Source organism: Mobula birostris, chromosome 3 (assembly GCF_030028105.1).
Source record: "Mobula birostris isolate sMobBir1 chromosome 3, sMobBir1.hap1, whole genome shotgun sequence".
NCBI classification, from domain to species: Eukaryota; Metazoa; Chordata; class Chondrichthyes; order Myliobatiformes; family Myliobatidae; genus Mobula; species Mobula birostris.
In genome coordinates this window covers 135,465,962-135,490,693 of record NC_092372.1, presented here as the reverse complement: position 1 = coordinate 135,490,693, position 24,732 = coordinate 135,465,962, and the positions used below count along the sequence as shown (strand labels likewise).

General features: G+C 40.1%; 1 protein-coding gene across 4 annotated transcripts in view; it reads right to left on the bottom strand.

The window, feature by feature from the left end:
* snx13 (sorting nexin 13) overlaps positions 1 to 24,732 on the bottom strand; it is a 207,579-nt gene that overhangs the window by 5,114 nt on the left and 177,733 nt on the right. For 2 of the 4 annotated variants that reach the window (XM_072253372.1, XM_072253374.1), the window contains 6 exons: positions 18,144 to 18,319; positions 5,716 to 5,823; positions 5,216 to 5,326; positions 2,224 to 2,385; positions 1,751 to 1,816; positions 698 to 843 (listed from right to left, as the gene is read on the bottom strand). In XM_072253372.1, the coding sequence (XP_072109473.1) occupies positions 698 to 843; positions 1,751 to 1,816; positions 2,224 to 2,385; positions 5,216 to 5,326; positions 5,716 to 5,823; positions 18,144 to 18,319 (769 nt within the window). Of the gene's footprint in view, positions 1 to 697; positions 844 to 1,750; positions 1,817 to 2,223; positions 2,386 to 5,215; positions 5,327 to 5,715; positions 5,824 to 18,143; positions 18,320 to 24,732 lie in introns of those variants that run through there. The other 2 variants (XM_072253373.1, XM_072253376.1) reach the window with 2 other exon arrangements.

Sequence of the window (24,732 nt, the reverse complement as noted above, 5' to 3'; positions counted from 1 at the left end):
AGCACCTTCTCAGTTGTAATTTTCACTGCACATACTTCACTCTTGAATGTCCAGTATACTGCAGATGTCTTCCACTATGAAGACTGATGCAAAATACACATTCAGTTCCTCTGCCATCTCTGCATCTCTCATTACAATATCTCCAGTGTCATTTTGTATTGGTCCTATATCTACCCTCGACTCTCTTTTACCCTTTATATACTTAAAGCTTTTAGCATCTCCTTTGATATTAGTTGTGAACTTCCTTTCATAATTCACCTTTTCCTTCCTAATGACTTTCTTAGTCAGAACACCAGCAATAAGGAAATCTTGTACTTTTGAGCTTGCATAAAAGGATTCAAGATAGCCAACTTCCTCCAAAATAAGTTGTGTGCCACTAAACTTGAGAGTGGAAATGGGGAGGGTAGGGGTGAGGAAACAAAGCAACAATCTGTGAAGACAACCAGCAATGTGAACTGCTCCAAATTACAAGCCGCTCTTTTGCTTCTAATGGGATAATGCTGCTAGTTCCTACTAGAATGCACCAGTCACTACTTGAGCATAGCAAAAACACCTTCTCAGAACTAGTCAAACTCACTGCAACTGAAGCCTTATTTTGTCACAATATTTATAGCACTGAAGTTTGAGATTACACAACATTCAGCCCTTTATACGATGCTATTTTGCATTAAGGGAAAACAATTTGGTGTTAACAAACCTGTTAATTGTGTCTCCATAGGTAGCCCGGATAAGTTGTTGAAGAAGGTTTTTGATGTTCCTTCTTAACCAGTGATTTCTTTCTTTCAAATCAAATACCTCATCCATTAGCAGCAGCATAACTCTAAGAGGAATATTGTCATCAACCTGTAAAAAGTTTCAGGATAAGTCAGTATCAATCTTGAAGTATTAAAAAATCTCTTAATAATGCTGAATTAGGACTTAATTAAAGTTTAAAATTGACTTGATCAATAGTTGCATATTCTGAGACAATTTCTCAAAACACTACTTATGATGTTCTCAATATTGTGTCTAGGTATTAAATTAATACATCTCATACAGTAACAGAGATGGCATCATAATCAATGAGCAGCAATACATTTCAATATTTATACATTTTAAGAAACAGTAATCATAGAGTCCTTGGCCCTCCACTGAACGCCAAATATTCATTTTTACATCAATCCTATTCATGTTGATTTTATTCACCCCACATTTTTATCAGCTGCTCCCTCACCACTGATTCTGCCACTCAACTACACACCAAGGGCAGTCCACAGTGGCCAGCCAACATAACAATCTGCACACATTTTGGAATGTGGCAGAAAGTGCAGCACCAACTGGAAACAAATACAGCCACAAAGAGAAACTGAAAGCATACAGTACATAGCACCACCGGTCACAAGTAAATTTAGGTCGCTGGAGCTATAAGGCAGCAGCTCTGTTCGCTGTGCTGCTGTCCTCTAATCCTTTAGAGCAGGCGTTCAAAACCTGGGGTCCACAGGCCCCTTGCTTAATGATATTGGTCCATGGCATAAAAAGGGTTGGGAACCTTTGCTCTCGCGTGTGAATTTTAAATACAACCATTGTTTTAAGAATGGTGAATAAAAAGGATCCTAGATACATATAGAGCACTGCTTAATCATCATTCCATCAGCAGAGATAGAATAAATACAAAACTACAGGCAAAATAATTCCCTTGAACAAAAAGAAGTTAATCAAATATTAAGATTCACTGATTTCCCATAATGTTAAACACAAAAATATAACGCACATTATCATCCAGTTGGGCAGAAACACGAATATGTCCACTACCTTCTTCTGGCTTTAAAGGAGGAACCTGCAACAACAACAAAAAAAAAATTCGATAAGCTATTCTTATTTGTAATAGTAAAATTAAAGCAAGAAAAATATTTTTTAATATGGTATTTTGAGGGTACCTTTACATCTCCCAAATCAATAATGTTCGTTACAGTGCCAAGTTTTAAGAATCCTCACTGATTCCTGCCACACTGCCATATTGCATACCTGAATCAGATCATTTTATCAGTGGCAGCTGTGTCTTGATTCTGAACTTTCTCTACTCCAGACCTCACCACCTCTTTCTCTAGTATGATATTTCCTGCAGCCTTCTTCATTGATTGAGTTCTGCCCTAGTATCTCTATCTGGCTTGGTGTCAAAGTTTATTGTGAAGTGTCTTAAGATGTTTTAAAATAGTTACATTAGTACAAGTGTTGTCGGAATACCTTTAAAAATGTATTCTTAATTTCATGTCCTAATTTATCAGACATTTTGCCCATATTGTCTGATACTTTTGTCATTCCTTCTGCCAGACTGTCTGGAAGTGATTTCACAACATTTGAAACATTTCTCATTGAGTTACGAAGGGGATTTACTAGCGTGTCCATCTGCAAAACACAAACAAGTTGCAGAGAATATATTAAAAAAATGACATGATTCACAGAAATTCTGCAGGTCAAATTATATACCTTACAATTAATAAAGCTTTTCACACAAAGAAAAATGTATATATTTTAACCAATTTCCTATTCCCCATTTAGCCCGTTTGGCATATTATTCCATTTTCAACCTTAAGACTGATTTATGCTTGTGCATCAAATCGACGCCATAGGTACAGTGTGGCTGCGAACCTTATGCAGTGCCTACGTGGATCCCTACGCTGTAACCTGACGCGCACCTCTCCCAAAATGTAACTACGCGTCGTGGCAACGCAGACTGCAACAACTATGAGTGGTCCGCCTGGTAGCATCACATTTCCTCCTGCACTGTAATAGCTTCCCATTGGGCGACTGAAGGGCAGGGAAGGAACTCTGGCTGCAATGCTTTCCATAAAGCTTTACACACCACCGAAATTATGCAGGACACATTTCGCTTTTACGAAAAAAGACGCTCGCTTCAAACTTGTTTACCCTGAGAAAGACTACCATGACCATGAAGCCTTGCACGGGCAGGTGTGTGTGCATGCGTGATGTGCGCGAAATTGCAGAGCAATGCAGACACACCAACGCGCAAGTATAAATACTCACAACGGCGTAGCCCACTTGCGTAGGCTACAGCGTAAGCTGGCACGCACAAGTATAAATCAACCTTTATACTTCACTTATAACTGGTGAAGGCTCTTCATGAAAAGTCAACCTATCTTTTTGTAATGAATGATCAGGTTAAACTATAACATTTTTTGTATACATCGAAACTGGGCAGTTAAGGTAACTCATGGTACCGTTGGATATGTTTTAACCCAATAACCAGGCATAATTAGTAATATATTAGGAAATTGGACTTTGTGGATCATAGAAAGCAACTTACTGATGGTGGCATTCCCATGTGTCTACCTTTAAGCTCCTAGATGGTTGATGGTATGGAAAGCAGTAAGTGGTATGGTAATTGAATAGGCTCTTTAGTTCAGGATACCCTTCACCTATCTGCTGTTGTTGGGTAATGCACAAGATCTGGCCAGTGATGATCATGAAACTGTTGATAGTGAGAAGCTTCAGAATTTGCCCTACTTTGTAGACTGTACATTTCCATGATTTCCATTTGGTTGAGGGAATACCAGTGTTGTAGTCATTATGGAACAGCTTGGTTAGTGGGCAGATTAGCTCCATAGTACTTCATTTTTTCTTTTAGCTGGGCATTCACTGAGTCAGCATTTTGAATGAGATCAACTTTTTTAATATCACAGAGACCTAACCTTAATTGGTTGAAGATTTGTTTCTGTGTGAGGCACTATCTTCCCAAACATCCTATTTAGCATGGTGATAGAAAAAAATAGAAATGACTGGTGTCACGAGGATAACACAACTCTATAATGTAGCTAGCATTTCTACCATAATTAACATAGATAAATGGTAGAAGTGGTGAGCACTAGATCAAACACATTTATTAATTATGCTGGTTTTCTTAACACCAATTGCACCAACCTGACAGCTACATCCTTCAGGATTGTCATTTTGTCAGTGGTGTGCTGCCAAGTCATTCTCAGTGGTTACGGATATCCTTTATTGTATAAAATTATATGTTCTTACTGAATAGTGCTTTGTTATTTCAACTGGTTCACCAGCATGGCTTGGGGACATGAGGTGGATGGAGAAAACGCTCGGGGATGATGATAGATAAGTCTAGAACATTCATTGATAGATATGATTCTGTAACTACTTCAGAACGCTTTACTAATCTTTGGGACGGTGCTCTCAAAATGAACTTTGCAAGATTTACATCAAAAGCTCAGTTAATTTGAGGTGTTTATGTTTGATTTTATTTTTACCATGTGTAAATGGCACACAATCAACTTACCATTGTAGTATGTAAAGCATGGGCCTGCTACAAACCTGGTTCACTCTAGAATCACTTGGTGGAGAAGCTTTCTGTAGGGTTTGCTTTCTACATGACTCCCTTTGTCCACTCGTCCCTCCAAACTGATCTCCCTTCTGGCACTTATCCTTGCATGCGAGACAAGTGCTACACTTGACCCTACATCCCCTCCCTCACTACCGTTCAGGATCCCTAATAGTCCCTTCAGGTGAACCCTTTGGTCTGCCTGAGTCATCTATTGCATCCGGTGCTCCCAGGATGGTCTTCCCTAAATCAGTGAGGGCCAACATAGATAGTGGGACTGCTTTTGCTCTGTCTGCCACAAAAAAAAGGGGGGGGGGGAGAGGGAGATTTCAATTCAACATCCCATTTCAACAAGTCGGTCCATAGCCTCCTCTACATTTTGGAGGGAAATAAACAGCCAATATTTCGAGCAGAGACCCTTCATCAGGAAGGAAGGGGGCCAGAAGCCTGAAATGTCGACTGTTTATTTCACTCCATGGATGCTACTCGACTTGCTGAGTTGCTCCAGTATTTTGTGTATTGCTGAAGATTTCCAGGTACGGCATAGTGGTTTACAGTATCAATGACCCAGGTTCATTTTCCTTTGTTTTCCTACCACAGTCCAAAGACTGGTAGGTTAATTGGTCATTGTCAATTGTCCTGTGATTAGGCTAGCATTAAATTGGGGGATTGCTGGGCAGCACAGCTCGAAGGGCTCAAAAGGCCTATTCCATGCTGTATCTCAATCAATCAACCTGCTCTGTGCACTTGGGCAATAGCTATCTATAGGGGGAGTGGGAGAGCACCCTCTAGGTCTCATGCAGTTTTTTACTAATCCAACATGAAAAAAAGAGGCTTTGCTAAGCAGTATTATATAATATGGCCAACAGATGGCAGGCTTACCTTACGAGCAAAATCACCTTTTCCTTTGCTATAGGCTTTATTTTCCAGAAAGTCATTAACATATGGTATCAAAGCTGGGCAAGCTTTTATCACTTCAGGGTTGATTAATAACTAAACAAAAGCAGAAAATGATTTGAAGTACTATGTTTTAATCATTTAATAGTGAAATATTTTGAATTTACAATAAACTTTCTTGAAAGAGACATTAATGGTTATTATGATAATGAAATCTAATTATTATGCTGTTTGGTTTCAATAGATTTGAACTCGTGAAACAGTTTAATATCTTCTTACATTTTACAATCAATCAAGATCTGGTTTATTTGTTTCAAATGTTTCAATTAGCAATGCTATTTGTGCAGTTGGTCATATATTTTGACTTGTGTTCTGCTTTTAATATCTCATACAGAAATTACTTGAAATCACTTCAAAATAGAACAATTCTAAAAGCAGCAACCTTAAAATTAAAACACTGTATAGCAGTGGCTCAAAAGATTTACCTGCAAATATGTGTTGAGGTCTTTTTTCCTCTTCCCTAAGAACTCTTTGTCCATATTATTGAAGGTTTTTTTCCCAGGAAGTTTAAGATAAGTTGAAAGATGTTCAAACTGAATGAACAAAATATTGTCATTTTTTTCATATTATTCATAATTACATTCATTCAACTACATTTTGCATAGAACATTTACTCTAAGAATACACATTATATGGTAGATTCAAACCACAGCTGTTTAAATGGTACATTAATCCACTTCTTCTCATTTCCAGGTGTTAAATTGTAAGAATGCAGACAGATTAGTACAGGGCAGAGGGTACAGCTTTTGTCAACTGCTCCTTTTCAGTGGCAGCTGTTAAGTTCTCAGTCCTGCCAAATCTTATGCATTTTATGTGATACTTTAACATTTGCTGTTTCCCAAGCATAAGTTTGAGTTCTCATGCTTGGTAACAACAGGTCTGATAGTGAAAATTCTCTTTAATTCCTTGGATTTAAGATTGGTCACATATATTACCCTCTAAAAATACTCCATATATGTCACACAGGTGCAGAAGTTATGCATTTCAGAATGCTGAAAAATCAAACTGAAGTCAATGAGTGTTTTTGTTTTCATTCTGGGATTGGGAATACATGTTGGAAAAAATACTCTTGCAAATGAAAACTACATTACAGCATTGAGCTTGGTTTGTGGGGAAATGCTTTGTAGACTGTGGGCAATTATTAAAGTACCCTTTTCAAAGATTTTTAAAGATTAAACCTTCTGTAATATTTCTTTGTAAACACAAAATGAAATGCTGCTTTCTTTAAATAATTAAAGTGCTGATTGTTGACTTCAGGAAAGGGAAGGAAGGCAAACATGTGCCAATTTACATTGGTCGCTCTAAGTGGGGAGAGTCAGCAGCAATTCTTGATTAGTAAGGGTGTTAATATAATCGGTTGACCTTCCCTGGGCCCAAATGCATTCATAAGGAAGACACAACAGTAACCTTGAAGAGTTTCACCTTGTCATTGAACACAAGACCAAAAGATATAAGAGTAGAATTGGGTAATTTGGCCCATAAAATCTGTGCTGCTATTCCATCAGGGCTGATTTATTATCCCTCTCAACTCCATTCTCCTGCCTTCACCCAATAACCTTAACACCCTTACTAATCAAGAACCTATAAACTCCACTTTAAATATACTCAGTAACTTAGCCTCCACAGCCAACTATGGCAATGAAGTTAAAAGATTCGCCACACTCTGGCTAAAGAAATTCTTCGCCATTTGTGTTCTAAAGGGACATCCTTCCATTCTGATCTGTGCTCTTTGGTTGTAGACTCCCCACTATAGGAAACATCCTCTCCAAGTCCACTCTACCTAGGCCTTTCAATATTCCATAGATTTCAATGAGATCATTCACCTCCCCAACATTCTTCTAAACTCTAGCGAGTACACCGCCTGAACCATCACATGGTCCTCATATGTTAACTGCTTCATTCCCATGATCATTCTCATGAACCTTCTCTGGACCCTCTCCAATGTCACCATATTCTTTCTGACATAAGGGGCCCAAAATTGCTCACAATTCTCCACATACTGTCTGACCAAAGCCTTATAAAGCCTCAGCATTACATCCTTGCTTTTCTGTTCTAGTCCTCTTGAAAAGAATGTTAACATTGCATTTGCCTACCTTACCACCAATTCAACCAGCAAATTACCCTGAAGGAATCCTGCACGAGGACTCCCAAGTCCCTTTGCACCTGATTCCTGAACTTGCTTCCTGTTTAGAAAATAGTCTACATCTTTATTCCTTCTACCAAAGCGCATGACCATACACTTCCCTACACTATATTCCCATTTGTCACTTTGTTGCCCATTCTCCTAATCATCTGCAAGATTAGCCAAAAAGGCATCAAATTCCATCATGCACATCACTGACACACAAAGTGAAACGAAGCGATCCCAATACCAACCCATGCAGAACACAAGTCACCAGCAGCCATTTAGTGAATGCCCCCTTATTCCCACTCTTTGCCTCCTGCCAGTCAGCCAATCTATCCATGCTAGTATCTTTGCTGCAATACCATGGGCTCTTATCTTGTTTAGCAGCCTCACGTGCAGCACCTTGTCAATGGCCTTCTGAAAATCCAAACATACATGAGGTGTAGAGAGTAGTGGGCTCCATCCAAAAACCTCCGACACATCCTACCCCATAAATGGTATTGTCTACAGGAGGCATTGCCTCAAGGCAGCACAATCTATCAAAGATCCCCTCCATTTGAGCCATGTCATATTTTCACAGCTACCGTGTGGCATGTACAGGTATTTGAAATCCCACGCAGCCAGGTTCAATAGCAGCTACATCCCTTCAACCACTCTGTTCTGGAACCAACTGGCAAAACACAAATCACTACAGTTTAGCAACACCGTGACCACGTTGCACTAAAATTGACTTTGTGATTTTTCTTAAAAAAAACACTTAATTGTGTTTTAAAAATTATGTATAACCAATGTTTATGTGCTTTTGTTGCTGTTGCAACAAGTTTTTCATTGCACCAGTGCACAAATCCACTTGTGCGTATGACAATAAACTTGACTTTGGATTGCAACAACTTGAGCTGTCACACTGTCTGTCTGTTAATCTGACATTAAAATCACAAATTAATGTCAAACCCAGAATACATACAACGTGTAGAAAGCACTAAAACCAAGATACTTGGTGCAATTAGCTCAAAGAACAAAGGTCAAAGAGCATGGAAACAGGCCATTCTGCTCGCCATATCTATGTTGACCAGTAGGCTCCCCCTTCTGTATTAATCTCAACTTCCAATACTTGGCTCATGTAGCCACCGATAGCATATTTACTTTTTGTCCTTATGTGCTGATTATTGAATTGATACAAATAATTCTGCAGCTGATCTTTGCTGAAATACAAGGATAAAATTTAATACAAATAAAAAAAGTCAACCATATTAATCCTAAAAGGATCAGAGAAAGATATACAGTATGTAACAGCACGGTAATTAAAATAAAAAACATTGAAAACCAAATCAATGTTGATCTTTTTAATAATTCATTCATAATGGGTAACAGTTATGTGAGTGTGTCATAATCTATTAAATATTTAGCTGTTAGGTTACACTGTGCACAATCTCAATGAAACAATACTGACCAAATTCAAGCTTTACATATACAAACAAGTTTTAGATACAAATGCTTTTTGTAACCTGCTCAAGAAATACTGGGGGACAAAAGTATCAAGTATTTTAAAACACAGTAACTCATATACAAGTACACATTAATTTAGTTTTGCCTCTTGAGACTAAATACAAATACTTGCGTTCCTTATCTAAGAAAATATGTGCTGGCAGTGGAGAAGGTCCAGAGAAGGTTCACAAGAATGATTCCGGGAATGAAAGGGTTAACGTATGAGGAGTGTTTGGTGACTCTGGGCCTGTATTCGCTGGAGTTTGAAAGAATGGGGGGGGGGGAGGGGGAGGAGTCATCTCACCGAAACCTATTGAATATTGAAACCACTAGATAGAGTGAATGAGGAGAGGACGTTTCCCCATAGTGGGGGAATCTAGAATCAGAGGGGACAGCCTCAGAATAGAGGGACATCTATTTACAATGCAGATGAGAGGGATTTTCATTAGCTAGAGGGTGGTGAATCTATGTATTAATTGCCACAGATAACTGTGGAGGCCGAGTCATTGGGTATATTTAAAGAGAGAATTGATAGGTTCTTGATTAGTCAAGGTGTCAAAGGTTACTGGAAGAAGGCAAGAGAATGGCATTGAAAGGGACAGTAAATCAGCCATGATGGAATGGCGGAGCTGACTCGATGGTTCAAATAGCCTAATTCAGCTCACATGTCTTATGGTCTTACTTTTATTTAGTAACTATTCAATAGACCTTCTGTTCTCAATTTAATTCCAATCCTTTATGCACTTAATTCAACCATACTTACTAACAATTGGACCCATGCTAGATTGTCAATAAAAAAAAGTAAACAATGAAAACAAAATACAATAAGAAGCAACTGAACTTGTTTCTCTAATAGTAAAGATAGCCTGAAATCTTCAGTGTATGTCCTTTCCATGATTAGAAGAGAAAAATCAGCATTCTGGCACATTTGGAGCAAAAGATTAAAGAAAGTGACTGGTGAATGGAATCACTAGTGGCAATTGCAAGTGGATGAGCGATATCAAACCTTAGACTAAAGCTTCCATCTTGTATTGGATGAGCTATCCCTAGTCCTAGCCAAATAGTGAGAAAGCATTAGTTATGCTTTGAGCAACGTTGAATAAGACATGTCAAAGTCAGATCACTGTTTGTGGATGCATGCTCCAATTCATCACAGAATAGAATATTAACAATAATTCAAAACTGGCGGCAAACCACTTCGGGACTTCCTGAAAAGGGAAAATAAAGCATTATACCACTAGGGAATGCAGGAAAGGTCATTTCCTTTGAGAAAGTGCTGATACTTTTTCTCAGGAAAGATTTAAAATAATAGGGCAACCAAAGAGATACTTAAGTTATGAATGGGACAAATGTGGGAAACATTTTCTACTGATGTGAACAAGCATTTAGAGGAGCTTAAAATTTTGAGGCTACTGTATTTGAGCAAGCTGCAGTTACAGTAGCAGCCCATAAATATCCCCAAAAGTTGAAGTAGAGATGGTGGAAAATAAATCCTAGATCAAGTAGAAAGAGCAATATTTTTAAGACAGCGTCTTGAGCAGCGATAGTGAGTTCAACTGTGGAGGACAGTCAACTTTTAAACAACTCAACACCAAAATCCAAAAACTGACTTTGATCAAAGTCAGAATGGTCCACATTTTTAAGTTGCCATTTCGGTCATCTTTAGAGCAGTCTAGCACTGAATATGACAAAAGTGACCAAAAAGTTGTCATAAGATGCACCAATTCTCTTGGGTCTCCAATTTCTTGTCTGGCAGATATACAAATCAACTAAAATGCAAAAGTACGAACTGCATATATGTAACCATATACTACCATAAGATTCATTTTCTTGTGGACATTCACAGTTAATATAAAGAAATGCAATAGAATCAATGAATAAACATACACAAAGACAAACAACCGATCTGCAGAAGACAAATTATGCAAATACAAAAAAAGTAAACAAAGCAATAAATGTCAAGAATATGAGTTATAGAGTCCATAAAAGTAAGTCCAAAAGTTATAGAATCAGTTCAGTGTTGGGGTGAGTGAACTCTGGTTCAAGAGCCTGATGATTGAGGGGTAACAGCTGTTCCTGAACAGGGTGATGTGGGCCTTGAGATTCCCAGACCTTGGTCCTGATGGTAGCAGTGAGAAAACAGCATGGTTTGGATGACAAGGGTCTTTGATAATGGATGCTGCTTCCTGCAACAGCGTTACTTGTAAATATGCTCAATGGCAGAGAGGACTTTACCTGTGATGGACTGGGCTGTATCCACTACTTTTTGTCCGGTTTTCTTTTCAAGGGTATTGGTGTTTCCATATCAGGTTGTGATGCAATCAGTCAGTATACTCTCCATTGTACATCTATAGAAGTTTGTCAAAGATTTAGATGACATGCTGAATCTGCGCAAACTTCTAAGACAGTAGAGGCACTGCTGTGCCATCTTTGTAATGGCACTTACGTGCTGGACCCAGGACAGATCCTCTGATACAATAACACCGAGAAAGTTAAAGTTACTGACCCTCTCCACCTCTGATCTCCTGATGAAGACTTGCTCATGGACCTCCAATTTCTTCCTCTTGTAGTCAGTAACAGACTGAGACTGCTTCCAGTCTAGATGCTGCCTGCGTACAACACTCCTTCAGTCAACATATTCTGGACAGATCATGAAACCATACATTTCACTTCTTTTATGTCTTTTACATTCATTTTTTGTCTTCGATGTGATTTGTTTTGTCTTGCTGGAGCCTGTGATTGCTGTTTGAAGGTATTTTACGTGTTCCAGTGCTCTGCAGTCTCTGAGAAGATTCCTGGAGGTAGAGGTAGCATGCGGGAACCATGTGGCGAGAAGGGTTCGAGCTGATGTTCGACTCCATTTTACCAATTAAAGTGATGAGGGAGATCAAGGCAAATGCAGAAGATTGAAGATCGTTTTGATGCTTCAGTGCTCTAAAGTCTCAGAGGATTCCGGGAGACAGAGGCAGTACGCGCGAACTTTGTGGCAACAAGGCTTCAGGACAGGGGTACAAGCCTTTGTTTGACTCCATTTCACCGATTAAAGCATCAAGACAAGTGTGTTGGGTGAGTGCCGGCTGCCTGTTTTTTGATCAATCTGCTAGAGAGGGTGGTGGTGGATCCAGAGAGTGTGTTCCAGGTTTTCTGCGTTTTGGATGCAGACTATAGACATTTTTTTCCATCTAATAATTTTTTTAATATTATGTTTTTCGCTTGATCTTTGTTTCTTTGTGCGGGGAGGGGCACTTAGGGGGTCAATGTGCCTGTTCCCTTTTCTTCAGTTTTTGTGCAGGAGGAAGGATTTGTGGGTTGAAGTGCCTATTCAGTTTTGTTTGTTTTTTTTTGTGCAGGAGGAGGGATTTGGGGGGGGGGGGGGTTGAAGTGCCTGTTCTATTTTTGTTTGCTTTTTTTTGTGCGGAAGGAAGTATTTGTGTGGTCGATGTGCCTGCTCTGTTTTATTCAGTCTTTTGTGCCGGAGGGGAGATTCTTGGGGGTCAAGGTGCCTGCTCTGATTTTGTTCGTCTTTCTGGCGGGAGGAGGTATTTGTGGGATCGATGTGCTCGCTCTATTTTTGTTTGTTATTTTGTGTGTTGAGAGGGATTTGGGGGTGGATGTGCCAGTTCTGTCCTTTTTTTTTTAACGTGCAGGAGGAGGGATTCAATCTCCCCTTTCAATTCAGCCAACAGTAGTGTCGTCAGCAAACTTAAATATGGCACTGGAGCTGTACAGTAGGGGCCAAGCACACAGCCTTATGGTTTACCTATGCTAATGGTGATTGTGGAGGAGATGGTGTTGCTAATTCAAACTGATTGGAGTCTGCAAGTAAGGAAATCAAAGATCCAATTAAACAATGAGGTACCAAGGCCACAGTCTTGTAGCTTCATGATTAGGTTTGAGGGGATGATAGTGCTGAGTGCAGAGCTGTTGTCAGTGTACAGCAGGGTTTCTCAACTAGGGTTCTGTAGAACTATAGTGTTTTGTGAGTCGCTGGGGTTCCATGACAGATATTTAAAGAAAGATATCTTTTTCTTAAAAAAAAAGTTGCACAATGTGTGGTGCTAATTCTGGCAGTGGTAGGCAGAGACCGAGCAGCCCCATTAGCAATCTCATTAGAAGTCTCTCAGCCCAGTATTGCAGTGGGGTCGTGTTTATTTGGTTGAGTCCATTTTGAGATTTTGAAGTGAGATAGGGGAGGCCGTTGATAATTGGTAAGCGCTGTATTGCATGGAGGGGAGGATGGTAGGCTGATGAAGAGCATATGAAATTGTGTCTTAGGTCATATTTTTATTCATATTGCTTTAGATTATGGTTTTTAGTTGCTTTACTATTCAACATTGTCAATAAATTTGCATATTGTAAATATTTAAAATCAATCTGCCCAGCCTACCTTTAGAAAAATTAAATCCCATTTTGGCTTAAGCCAGTTATTTAACAGAAATTTATTATGCTTGCCTTATGAGTTTTTAAAATTTATGAAAGAGAAAGGAAGAGATTAATTTCAAGAAAGGGAAGCTAAGCTAAACTGTTTTTTTCAAAAAAGGTTGCCTCAAAATTCATTCTCTACTCAAAAAAGCACTGACAACTATTTTTGATTATATCTACAATTTACTGATCACATACATATACCATGAGCTGTAGATATAACAACTTTTTTTATGCAGGGTTTCATCCAGGGCAAAAAGGTTGAGAAAAGCTATGTAGAGCATCCTGATGTATGCATCTTTACTGTCTAGACGTTCCAGGATTGAGTGAAGAGCCAATGATATGGTATCTGCTGTGGACCTGTTGTGATGGCAGGCAAATTTAGAGTGGATCCAAGTTGCTCCTCAGGAAGGAGTTGATGTGCTTCATCATCAACCTTTCAAAGCACTTTATCAGAGTGGATGTAAGTGCAACTTGACGATAATCATTAAGGCAGTTTACCACGTTCTTGGGAACTGGTATAATTGAAGTCCGTTGGTACCTCTTACTGACAAAGTAAGAGGTTCAAGATATCAGTGAACACTCCAACCAGTTGAATAGCATAGGTCTTCAGGTAGCCCGTCATTACAAAGGAAGAGAGAAAATCTTTAATACCTAAATTTAAACCCCTACACTGCTAACATAACAAAACAATTTATCTTTTCAGCATCTGTGGGAGAGCAGGTCAGTTTGGACATAGTCAAAGGGCCACCTTCTCTGTGTTCTAACGGTAAAGATAAAAGATAAAAATGAAAAACAAATTTGTTTTAGAATAAGAAACATAATTGACTGAACATTCAATAAGGAGTAATTTAATGGCAACCATAGATATTCTGATCACAGGTAGTAAATGGATTTTAATAACAGAAATCGTGAATTTTTGAACCTAAACTTCTAACCAGAACTTCAACCAGAATCCCCAGTTAAAAGCTAAATGATTAATGTGTATACCAATCAAAGCAGGTGAAATTCATATTAACTTGTCAGGTATAGGCACCATCTGGCAAGCACACTCAGAACAAATAAGACAAACTTTAAATCTCTGAAATTTCCAGTAGAAAACAGAAGTGGTGACAGACACAGGAATTCTGCAGATGCTGGAAATTCAAGCAACACATATCAAGGTTGCTGGTGAACGCAGCAGGCCAGGCAGCATCTCTAGGAAGAGGTACAGTCGACTGGACTAACTGAAGGAAGAGTTAGTAAGAGATCTGAAAGTGGGAGGGGGAGGGGTAGATCCAAAATGATAGGAGAAGACAGGAGGGGGAGGGATGGAGCCAAGAGCTGGACAACGTTTCAGGCTGAGACCCTTCGTCAGGACTAACTGAAGGAAGAGTGACGTCCTTACCACCATTCAGGGCCCCAGACAGTCCTTCCAGGTGAGGCGACACTTCACCTGTGAGTCAGCTGGGGTGATATACTGCGTCCGGTGCTCCCGATGTGGCCTTTTATATATTGGCGAGACCCGACGCAGACTGAGAGACCGCTTTGCTGAACATCTACGCTCTGTCCGCCAGTGAAAGCAGGATCTCCCAGTGGCCACACATTTTAATTCCACATCCCATTCCCATTCTGACATGTCTATCCACGGCCTTCTCTACTGTAAAGATGAAGCCACACTCAGGTTGGAGGAACAACACCTTATATTCCGTCTGGGTAGCCTCCAACCTGATGGCATGAACACTGACTTCTCTAACTTCCGCTAATGCCCCACCTCCCCCTCGTACCGCATCCGTTATTTATTTTTATACACACATTCTTTCTCTCACTCTCCTTCTTCTCCCTCTATCCCTCTGACTATACCCCTTGCCCATCCTCTGGGTTCCCCCCCGCCCCTTGTCTTTCTCCCCGGACCTCCTGTCCCATGATCCTCTCATATCCCCTTTGCCAAACACCTGCCCAGCTCTTGGTTCCATCCCTCCCCCTCCTGTCTTCTCCTATCATTTTGGATCTCCCCCTCCCCCTCTCAAATCTCTCACTAACTCTTCCTTCAGTTAGTCCTGACGAAGGGTCTCCGCCTGAAACGTCGACTGTACCTCTTCCTAGAGATACTGCCTGGCCTGCTGCGTTCACCAGCAACTTTGATGTGTGTTAGTGGTGACAGACAACCTTTTTAAGATTTGCAAATAAAGTTAATGCTAGAATCAAGAAATTAAAGTAACCTCATATACCACCGGGATAGTGTACAGTAACACACTTCATATAACACCCAGATAGTGTACAGTCCGTCACCTCATATCCCACCTGGATAGTGTACTGTCCCTCACCTCATATACCACCTGGATAGTGTACAGTGCCACACCTCATATACCTCCCGGACAGTGTACAGTCCCACACCTCATATACCACCTGGATAGTGTACAGTCCCACACCTCATATACCACCTGGATAGTGTACAGTGCCACACCTCATATACCACCTGGACAGTGTACAGTGCCACACCTCATATACCACCTTGACAGTGTACAGTGCCACACCTCATATACCACCCGGATAGTGTATAGTCCCACACTTCATATACCACACCGACAGTGTACAGTCCCACACTCATATACCACCTGGATAGGGTACAGAACCTCACCTCATATACCAGCTGGATAGTGTACAGTCCCCACACCTCAAATCTGATTAAAATATGAACTTAAGCCTAGGAAAACTGCAACAGCAACAGCAAAATATACCCTAGATCTTAATCTGGCATAGTTTGTAATTTTCCTTGAAGCTAACCACAGAAACATTAATTATGAACATGGTTAACAAACTGCAGGATTCCAAAGATGTGTTATTTATTAAGATCATTCAGTAAAGAAGTGAGACAGGTGACCAAGAACTGCTAAGATTGACAAAACTAACCAGATAGGAAGTCTAAAAGAGGTCATTATTTTTTTGTTCGGGGAGCCAGAAACAAAACTTGATAAATATTATTTTCCTCTTTTATTGGGTTTTGGTGAGGATAGTATCTCTGGCTGTGTCCTTAGATCAGCTGGCAAGGGCATTAGTAGACATCTCTAATCTCACTCCGCTTCAAGGCCACGGTTCACTCCTGCTTTAAGGCGGCCACTATAATCCCAGTAAACAAGAAAAACAAGATAATGTACCTCAATGACTACTGCGCGGTGGCTCTGGCATCTACCATCATGAATTGCCTCAAGTAGCTGGTTATGTCATGCAACAACTCCAACTTTCCAGATAACCTCAACCCACTGAAATTTGCCTGCTGCCGAAACAACTTTACAGCAGATACCATCTCCCTAGTCCTCATCTCTGGAGCACTTCTGCTGATTTACATAATCAGATCTCCTTAACGTTTTCTAACTTTTATAACTTGAGGCCATCATGAGGGAATGCCAATAATTTTTCCAGAGTTATAAAATTATGGATATCAGATACTAATTAAAATGAGGACACACGGGTCTGCTGAACCCATCTTCAGGGAATAAAACCTGTTCACAATTTAACTTCAACTTATACCTTAAGGTTATTGAAACCAATCATGGGGTATGAGACATTCTGATTCTGTCCCATTGAAACAATGCAACAGGAGTCGACAATGGTTAAATGGTAGTTAGTGAATGGTTCCAAGGTTGTCAAGCCAAGGAGTGGTAGTGGGGACAAGCTCCCACTACCTAAAAGTGCTCCTCATGGCATGCGCCTCAAATAGCCTCTGACAACCAAGTTCAACTCCTGGCCTTCTCGTCTGGCTTAGCCTTTAAGCCCGATGGAACTGTTTCTACTAACAGGAGAAGGGGCGAAGGTGGTCCTGGCACCTTAAAACCAGTGCTTCGGGTAGATGAAGCTCGTTAGTCCATCTAAGAGAGGGAAAACTCTGATTTCAAACCTCCGCTGCCTTGCGGCCATACCCACTCATGGGAAAGGCTTCGAGAGTAAATCCTGAGGACAAATCCGGAGCTGGAGGCCCTAAGGCAGTCCGACATTGCCTTCAATCTCATTCATGCAACTCCTGCGACGACACTGGTGCCAAGCTGTATCGGCCCTTGCCCTTCCCTTGGACAACATCGGTGTTGTGGAGAGGAGAGACTTGCAGCAGAGGCAACTGCCGGTCTTCCATACAACCTTGCCCAAGCCTGTGCCCTGGAAACCATTCCAGGTGCAGATCCATGGTCTCACGAGACTAACGGATGCCACCACCACAGTTAATGAAAACTTCAGAATGCATTCAGGGATGGCTTTAAGTAACCATCTCCTTCATTAACATATCATTAATAGCGTATCACTGAACACCAACAAAAGCTTTTGGACTAGCCACCAGAATTGAATATTCAAAGCAGACATGCTACCATTGTAAACATGTATTTCTGCTAAGTTACCTTCTTTGTATTCAAAATGTTAAAGTACATGATTACAGCCATTGAAACTGAAGTTTATTGTTTTTGTTTTCAATAAGTACAAACCACTGTCAGGAGAGGTGAAAATTATTTTCCTTAGAAAAAGCTACTGTCCTTAATAGTCCCAGTTACAACTTCTCTGTGGCTCAGTTCAGTCAGGTGCAGCAGACAACAACATACAAATAGAAAGAAAAAAAAACTGTTTGGTAGGATGACTCTGAAAGAGATGCACATACAATAGGGTGACCAAAATTCATCAATTCTTCAATAGTAATCTATCATTGCTTAGTGGAATGAGAGGGGGGGGGGAAGCTGGTTCCTTTAAACTTCTATATTACATAATTGGTGATCTCATTACATAAGTGCAGATGGGATGGTGGAATCAAAAATACACTGACTGAAGAAAGCAAAAGTAATTATCAGGCAGGACTTTTACCTGCTCAGTTATCCGCATGTGAAAGTCATGGAAATCGCTGTAGCGGCGATAAGTCTTCCAACCATCCTCACTTCCATCTGCGTTTCTCCTCCGAACAGTGATTGCATACAGAGCATAGGTCTTGCCATGGTCATTGCATACTCCTGCCACAGGATATGGTTCATAATCAGCATGGACTAGTCACAATGAAAAAGAAACAGAGGAGAGAAAAATGGAAACACAAACATCCATGAAAATGGGACAGGACAGAAGAAGAGAGGAGAAACCATGAAAAACAATATGAAGATAACTATAGAATGACAAATGAATGTAGACAGTATAGAAATATTCCATGTCTGTTGCCATTATTCCCAGTTCTCCAAGTGACGTTTAAATGATATCAAATATTTTCAATTGTGCTTCAATTTATGAGCTTTCATCTTTTATTTCTGGATTATAAACAAATGCACACCACTGTTTTCTCTATCAGTCCTAAAACCCAATATAAGATTAGCTGTTAGCAGTAGATGAGCTTTTAATATGTCAAAGCTCATTGTAGAAAAGCCTTTTGCAAATTGATACATTCACCATTATCACAAAAGTGTTCGTAAAATAGCTGAAACTAAAATTATCTAATGGAATAGGAGAATATGGAGGATTCAAAAGGAGGATATCCTGGAGAGAGAATATAGGGAGTTAAATAGAGAACTGAAAAGAATGACCTCCAGGGTAATAATCTCTGGATTGCTGCCTATACCATGCACCAGTGAGGGTAAGAATAGGATGATTTGGCAGATGAATGCGTGGCTGAGCAATTGGTGCAGGAGGCAGGATTTCAGATTCCTGGATCATTGGGACCTCTTCTGGGGAAGTAATGACCTGTATAAAAAGGACAGGTCACATCTGAAACCAAGTTCTTGTGGGCAGGTTTGCTAGCTAGAGCTGTTGGGGAGGCTTTAAACTAATATGGCAGGGAGATGGAAATCACCCAGTGATATGGCTGAGGATTGGGCAGTTGGCATACAAGTAGATGCAACGTGTTGTGAGACTGTGAGGAAGGACAGGCAGATAACAGACAGTGGGATAAGTTAAAGTATAATATAGAGACAAAATCAAAAAGCATGATGAATAGAGGACTAAAGGTGTTATATTTCAGACCATAAGACATAGGGGCAGAATTAGGCCAACTGGCCCAACGAGTCTGCTCCGCCATTCAATCCTGGCTGATCACTTTATTGCCCTCCTCTACCCCACTCACTGGCCTGCTCCCCGTAACCTTTGATACCACGCCCAATCAACCTATCAAGCTCTGCCTTAAATACACCCAATAACTTGGCCTCCACTGCTGCCTGTGGTAACAAATTCCATAAATTCACATCTGTTTTAAATGGACACCACTCTATGCTGAGGCTCTGTCCTTGTCCAAGACTCTCCACCAGGGAAACATCCTTTCCACATCTACTTTGTATAGGCCTTTCAACCGTCGAAAAGTTTCAATGAGATCCACCCTTCATCCTTCTAAATTCCAGTGAGTACAGACCCAGAGCTATCAAACATACCTTGTATGATAACTTTCATTCCCAGAAAATTTTTCTGAACCTTCTCTGAACCCTCCTCAATGCCAGCACATCTTTTCTTAGATGAAGCCCAAAACTGTTCACAATACTCAAGGTGAGACCTCACCAGTGCCTTATAAAGCCTCAGCATCACATCCCTGCTCTTGTATTCTAGACCGCTTGAAATGAAAGCTAACATTGCATTTGCCTTCTTCACTCAGACTCTTTGAATGTATGCAGTGTACAAATAAGGTAGATGACCTTGTAGCGCATTTAGAGATTAACAGGTATGACCTTGAGGGCATCACTGAGCCGTGGCTGAAAGAAGATCATAGCTGGCAGCTTAACATCCAAGGACACAGACTGTATCAAAAGGATAGGCAGGTATGCAGAGGGGGTGGGGTAGCTCATTTGGTAAAACAATGAAATTAAATCCTTGGAAAGAGGTGAGGTAGGATGAGAAGATGTGGGTAGTTAACAAACTACCAGGGTAAAAAGAGCCTGGTGGGAGTGCGATGCAAGCCTCGGAACTACAGCCAGGATGTGGTATACAAATTACCAGAGATTAAAAAAAAGCATGTAAACATGGCAATGTTACCACAGTCGTTGGGGATTTCAATCTACAGGGAGATTGGGAAAATCAGGTTGGTGCTGAATCCCAAGAGAAGGAATTTGTAGAATGCCTACAGGTTGGCTTTTTAGAGCAGCTTGTGGTTGAGCTCACTTTTATATTGAGTGTTGTGTAATGAACCAGATTTGATTGGGGAGCTAAAGGATCATTAGGAGGTAATGATATAATGTAGCCTGCAGGTTGAGGAGGAGAAGATAAAGTATGTTGTATCAGTATGATAGTGGAGTAAAGGGAATTACAGAGGCATGAGGGAAGAACTGGTCAAAGATAACTGGAAGGAGACACTAGTAGGGATGACCGCAGAACTGCAATGGTTGGAGTTTCTGGGGCAACTCCAAAGACGCAGGACAGATGTATCCCAAAGACAAAGAATTATTCTAAATGTTGGATGAGGCAACCATAGTAACAAAGGAAGTGAAGGCAACATTAAAGGAAAAGAGAATGCTTGTAATATAGCAAAAATTAGTGGGAAGTTAGAGGATTGGGTAGGTTTTAAAAACCAGAAGAAAGAAACTGAAACAAAAACATAAGGAGAAAAAAAGCTGAGATGTGAAGGTAAGCTAGTCAATAATATAAAAAAGGATACCAAACGTGTTTTTCAGAGATATAAAGAGTAAAAGGGAGGCAAGAGTGGATACTGTCCCGATGGAAAATAACGCTGGAAGGGTAGAAATTAATGATAAAGAAGTTCATCAGCCATAGGTATTTTTGTCAAGTCTTCGCTCTGGAAGACACTAGCAGTATGCCAGAAATCCAAGAATGTCAGGGAGCAGAAGTGAATGCAGTTGCTATTACTGAGAAGGTGGTTGGAAAGCTGAAAGTTTTGAAGATAGATAAGTCACCCCAACCAGATGGACTACATAGACTCTAGGGTTCTGAAAGTGATAGCTGAACAGATTCTAGAGGCAATCTTTCAAGAATCACTAGACTCTGGAATGGTTTGGAGGACCGCAAAATCGTAAATTTCACTCCTCTCTAAGAAAGGAGAGAGGCAGGAAAAAAAGAAATTACAGGCCTGTTAGCCTGGCTTCAGAGAATATCTTGGAGTCCATTATTAAGGATAAGGTTTCAGGGTATTTGGAAGTGCATGATAAAATAGGCCGAAGTCAGCATGGTTTCCTTAAGGGGAAATGTTGCCTGATAGAAATCTGAGGAAGTAACAGGCAGGATAGACAAAAGAGAGTCAGTGAATGTTGTTTACTTAGATTTTCAGAAGGCCTTTGACAAGGTGCTGCACATAAGGCTATTTACCAAGATAAGAGCCCAAGGTATTACAGAAAAGTTACTAACATGGAAAGAAGATTGGCTGATTGGTAGGAGGCAAGGAGTGGGAACTTTCCTGGTTGGTTGCTGGTGACTAGTGGTGTTCCGCAGGAGTCTGTGTTGGAGCCGCTTCTTTTCAAATTGTATATTGATGACTTAGATGATGGAATTGATGGTTTTCTGGCCAAGTTTGCAGACAATACAAAGGTAGGTAGAGGGGCAGGTAGTGTTGAGAAAGCAGAGTCTGCAGAAGGATTTAGATTGGGAGAATGAGCAAGGAAGTGGCAAATGTAATATAGAGTAACTAAGTGCATGGTCATTCACTTTGGTAGGAGTGAAGGTATATTTTCTAAAAGGGGAGTATACCGTATAGCCTACAGTAGAATAAGGTACCACTTCATGTATTAGTAACACGTGGTTGCATGTGCTATTAGGTGCATATTGATCTGTACGTGTGTGTCGAGTTCGGTTTCTGCCAGTAAAGAACCATGAACCTTAGCTCCAGTCTCCAGCGTTTTTATTAATAGCATTGATGTGTAACCAGGCCACATACACAACAAATTGGCGACGAGGTTAATGAACCTACATCTTATCGGAACGCTGGGTTTTAGTTGATAATGACACCCGGAGGAAGAGCGCAAGGAACAAGCCAAGGAGCGGGAGAAGGAGGCAGAGCGAAGCTGCGAGTCTGAAAGCAAGCGGGAGCACAGCTGGAGTTGGGAACATTGGGAGACCAAGAAATACAGTCGGAGCCGCAGCACGTCCCGCCGAGACCACCGGGGCTGAGGGTCTGCCTATCTCGGAAGGGAGATGGACTTTCCAGCAGGGGACCCATGGAGTGAGCTGTATTTTGGCATCACTCCGTACCCTTTACTCTCTTACATGTAACCACTCTTAATCACTTTATCTATACCTACAATAATCGATTTATATCGCATTTATATCATTGAACTATGGCTTTTACTTACTGAAAATGAATACCAGAGCACGAGAAGTTAAAGAAGGCAAAGGTTCCGGCAGGAATGGGAAAAAAAATGGTGATTCTGGAACATCGAAGGAAGATCCGATAACTATGGAACTAATGAAGAAACTTCTAGAAGATACAGTTAATCGAAGACTCACTGCAATTGAAGAAGTGTTGAAGTCGATGAAAGAAGAATCAAGAATATTCAGACGTGAAATTAATCAACGTCAAGTCAGAATCTCGGAACTAGATGAAGATGGCCGCAAAAGAGATAAAAAAAAAATTGAAGCTCTTGAAGGAAGTTTAACTTCAGTAACTCAGCAATTGGAACGTTATCAAGCTAAAACTATCGATCTTGAAAATCACTCCTGACGACAGAATTTGCGAATAATCGGTTTTCCTGAAGATGCTGAGACGGGAGATCCTACCAAATATTTTTCTAAATTGCTTATGGATGTGTTTGGCACCGATATATTGGAGGAGCCCCCACTAATAGATCGTGCACATCGTTCATTTCGTTTTAATCCGGAGAACTTGGCCAGACCGAGACCGACCATTATTTGGTTTCATTATGTCCATGATAAGGAATGAGTTATTCGAGCTGCTCGGGAGAAAGGTATGATCGAATTTCAAGAATTCAAGTTCAGAATTGTTGAGGACTACAGCCAAGACGTACTGAAAAAACGGATGGCTTTTAAACCACAGATGGCAGAACTTTATCATCGGGGCTATAAAATAGCGTTATTGTTTCCAGCCCATCTGACAGTGGTTATGCCGGACAACTCGCGTAGCCTGTTTAAAAATCCGATGGAAGCCTGAAGTTATTTCGATGATCTGCCTCCCTCTGCGGAGGATTAATTAATGTATCATTTCGTTTTCTCTCTCGTCTTTGATTTGTATAGTTCGAGGGTTTTTTCCCCTTGATCTTGCAGTGTAGGTTCGCTTTATATTGTTAAATGATATTATGCTTTTCTGTTAGTGATCTTGTATATCTTACTCTTAATACCTTTTGAAAGTTATTTAGTTACAATTTTAATGCTTGTTTTCTTTCTGAAATGTTACTGGAGTATTATATTTTAAAATGGATTGTTTTCTTCTTCTTTTCAGAATCCTCTGTCTCTAACGTCACTTCCGGTCATTTATATATGAAAAATTAATATAGTAATACGATCTAACGTTTGATGTTCTCCGAAATATGAGTAGGAAGGAACTATTTGATGCTTATAAACGTTGTAAGATGTTTCTTACTGTTATAGCTAGTTTTTACTTTTTTTAATATGGGTGGTATCTTTTTTGATAAACATATTTCTTTTGGGTTGCCTTCTGGAAAGATGGGGTTAGGATTAGCTTTAGATTTAGCATTGGCCACTGTCTGGCTTCTTTCTAGGTTTTTGTGGGAGGTGGGTGGTATTTTGTTCTTATTTTTATTTCATTTTTGCTTTTTAAACGGCCTGACCTGAAACTACCAAAATGTCTGAAATGTCGTGACTTCCAGTTCCTCTTTGGACCTTTTTTTCCTCTTCTGGGGTCATGAGTCTGTACTCTGGTTAACCCTTTACATACCTTATACTCGAGCTCATTACGATGGATAAGACTATCAATTTGGTTTCTTGGAATACAAATGGCTTAAACCACCTGATTAAACGGAAGAAAATTTTTAAAGTATTCCATAGGATGAATGATCATATTATTTTTGTACAAGAAACTCATGTCCGGAAAGAGGATAATCAGCATTTTTTTAGATTCTGGAAGGGCCAACAGTACCGCTTGAATTCACAGGTTAAAGTAAAAGGCACTTCTATTTTTATAGATCCGTCAATTTCATTTCTGCGCTATGAGACGATTTCAGATTCTAATGGCAGATCTTTGTTGATTACTGGTTTGCTACTTAACAAAAAAGTTGCTATGCTTAATGTTTATGCTCCAAATATTGACTCTCCTGATTTTTTTAAGAATCTCTTCATATCTCTTCCTAACTTAAATGACTATGTGCTGATTATGGGTGGAGATTTCAATTGTTGTTTAAATCCTTTGATGGATAGATCCAAGTTTAATCAAGTACTTCCGAACAAATCAGCCACCCTTATTAACTCTTTTATGACCGACTCTGGAATCTCAGAAATTTGGAAATTATTACATCCGAATGAGAAAAACCCCTCATTTTTTTCACATGTATATCAACACTATTCAAGAACT